The 2,794-nt window shown below is 32.4% G+C and overlaps 1 protein-coding gene across 1 annotated transcript; it reads left to right on the forward strand.

Moving 5' to 3' along the window:
* The first annotated feature begins 205 nt into the window (after window positions 1-205).
* LOC142608474 (embryo-specific protein ATS3A-like) lies at window positions 206-2,506 on the forward strand. The gene is made up of 2 exons (XM_075780253.1): window positions 206-327; window positions 1,878-2,506. Exons 1-2 carry the CDS (start codon window positions 238-240, stop codon window positions 2,346-2,348), a joined length of 561 nt encoding a protein of 186 aa, XP_075636368.1. The 5' UTR covers window positions 206-237; the 3' UTR covers window positions 2,349-2,506.
* The last annotated feature ends 288 nt before the right edge of the window (window positions 2,507-2,794 follow it).

Raw genomic sequence — 2,794 nt, forward strand, 5'->3', positions numbered from 1 at the left:
TGCTTTACCCAGATAAAGGGATAATTAGCCTTCATAAAGTTCACAAGCATAAGTAAAAGTTAAGGAACCTATTATACGTATGCGTGAAATAAGGTCTCATATATAAAGTTTAAGAATACGCACTTTTTGTGTATGCAAGGAAAGAATGAACTAGCAAAGTATATAAGTTGCAAAACAAAGAGAGATGCTAGATACTGATCAGGGCTTATATCTGTGAGAGGACAAAAGAGAACAGAGATGAGGAATTGCAGTGCATCGTTCCTGGCGTGTTGTGTGTTATTGCTTGCTTCACTCGCTGGCGGTGAAGGTCTACCACCAGAAAAGAAGGTATTGAACTAATATAATTTGTTAATGTTGCATATTAATGATAATAACACACACACACACACATATATTGCATTACTAATCCCCAAAAAAAAAAAAAATCATGCATGAACCATGCATTGCATAGGAATTAGAAATTAAGCTAATGTTAGGAACTAAGGCTTATACATTTGAGACTGTCATATATACTTTATCAATATATATCGATTATTTTTCTTACGTCTTTAAATAAGTTATGGCATTCTAGCTAGGTGGAAGATTGGACGAAATTGGATTTTTTTTTTTTTTTTTTTTTCTTTTGGGGCAGACGTTGGCATGCAAGACTCATAGATTTCCTAATTCTTCTTAGATATGACTTAATTTGAAGCTAGGTGGAAGATTGGACGCTTTTTTTTTTTTTTTTTTTTTGGGCAGACGTTGGCATGCAAGACTCATAGATTTCCTAATTCTTCTTAGATATGACTTAATTTGAAGCTAGGTGGAAGATTGGACGCTTTTTTTTTTTTTTTTTTTGGGCAGACGTTGGCATGCAAGACTCATAGATTTCCTAATTCTTTTTAGATATGATTTAATTTGAATTTATGATATTCATTCCATAAAAATTATTTTTTATCATTAAGTCAAGATACTAATTAAGTTTTGGTATAAGCGTGATTTAAACTCAAATACTTTATTCGATAACAAGATATTTTACCAATTGAGCTAATTAGAACCGACCTTAAATTATCTAACTAACCCTTAAGTGAGTGTGATCCATCCTTTTACATGGATGATTACAAAGTAAGATTAATCCCTTAAAAATGACCACTAGTTATGTTGGGCAAGAAAACTTGAAGCCAAAACTTTATAGGTCACCTGAGAACTTAAAACTTAAAATCACTAGTCAACCCCTTGAGGTTGGTTTCAATAGGAAATATAAATTGTGGCATGTGTGACATAAATGATACAGACTTCCCAACTAATTTCCTCCTGTACATTTATTCTTTTTTGTTTTTATTTTAATTTCAGACCATCTAGGCCCCCACCAAAATGACTAAATGAATGCATAAGAAAATAAAGGACAGTCATGCGTATTACAGTCTAGCAAATGTCATCAATATTTAGAGGATTTATGGTTCCATGTCATGTCAAAATTATAGTACAAAATATCAGTCGCATTCTTGCAATGTATTTGCATGGTGTTTTATTTCATACCGTTGTGATAGCTTTAAATTAATTACATTCTCTCAAAAGCATGGCCTGGGTACCCTGTTGTTGGTTCAGTTTCGGCAAAATTTCTAAAATAACGTTGTGTTGAAAATAGCACATTCAAATATCAATTGATTTTGTCATCACAAGCTGTTATATTGATAAACATAAATCTATACAATAACACCCTTATTTAGATATTTGATCTATTTTGAAATAAGAAAGTTGTATATTTCTTTTAGCTTTTGAAGATGAATATATATTTCAGAAACCAGCTGGAAATCATAATCTCAAATCACAAGTATTTCCCAAAAGAGTGTTTCATTTTGGCCTAAATCTTATTAATTTGATTGTTAAAATTGCAGGATAACTGTACCTACTTGGTCACAATAGAGACAACTTGCACCTTGGGTGCCGAAACCTCAAGCCATGTTAGCCTAAGATTTGGTGATACAAACTCTAATGACATATTGGTTCGCCATCTAAATTCCAAGCACGTAAGGAGGGTGGATCCATTAGACCCTGTGGTCCTTGACGACATTCCTAGGAAACCATTTCAAGCTTGCATGGTAGATGAATTTCAAGTAATGGGTCAATGCGTGGCTTCCCCCATTTGTTACGTATACCTGAAATTGACCGGAACCGACGATTGGCGACCTGGTTTTGCACAAGTTCAAGTGCTAGAAGGGTCTCATCTTAGCTCGAATTATTTCTTTTTTCGCCGATACTTGCCTAGACATGTATGGCATGGTTTGGATGTGTGTGATAGGGAGGTCACCCCTTTTGGGATCAAGCACAAGAGGAAGGTTTTTGTAAAGAAGCCGTCTAAGTTCTAATATTCATAGTTCAAACCAATATATATTGGGATTGTTTGTAGAGAAGGAATCTAAGTTAGTTTCCAAGAATAATGTTTGTATTTAGTGGCTTCTTTCCATATGGCCTTGATTGATTGGACGATTATAATAATAATATAAAGGTTAAATTATTAATTTGATATTATTTTTGGATATAGTTAAATTTGATCGATTGAATATTAATTGTATTATTTTTATCACTCAACTTTTAAAATCAAGTCAATATCGGTCTTTGTTCTCTTCCTTGTTTAAATTTTAATGAAATTAATTGTTGAAATGCATGGATTTAATTTAAATTTTTTGTACTTTTCATAATAACCTTTTAACATATGCTCTATCTTCTATATCGGTTTATTTCATTAAGATTCAGATAAAGAGGAAATCTAATGAAGAAAGATTAACTTAATTTTGAAAGTCGAGTAAATTAA

The sequence above is a fragment of the Castanea sativa genome, chromosome 8 (genome assembly GCF_040712315.1).
Source record: "Castanea sativa cultivar Marrone di Chiusa Pesio chromosome 8, ASM4071231v1".
NCBI classification, from domain to species: domain Eukaryota; kingdom Viridiplantae; phylum Streptophyta; class Magnoliopsida; order Fagales; family Fagaceae; genus Castanea; species Castanea sativa.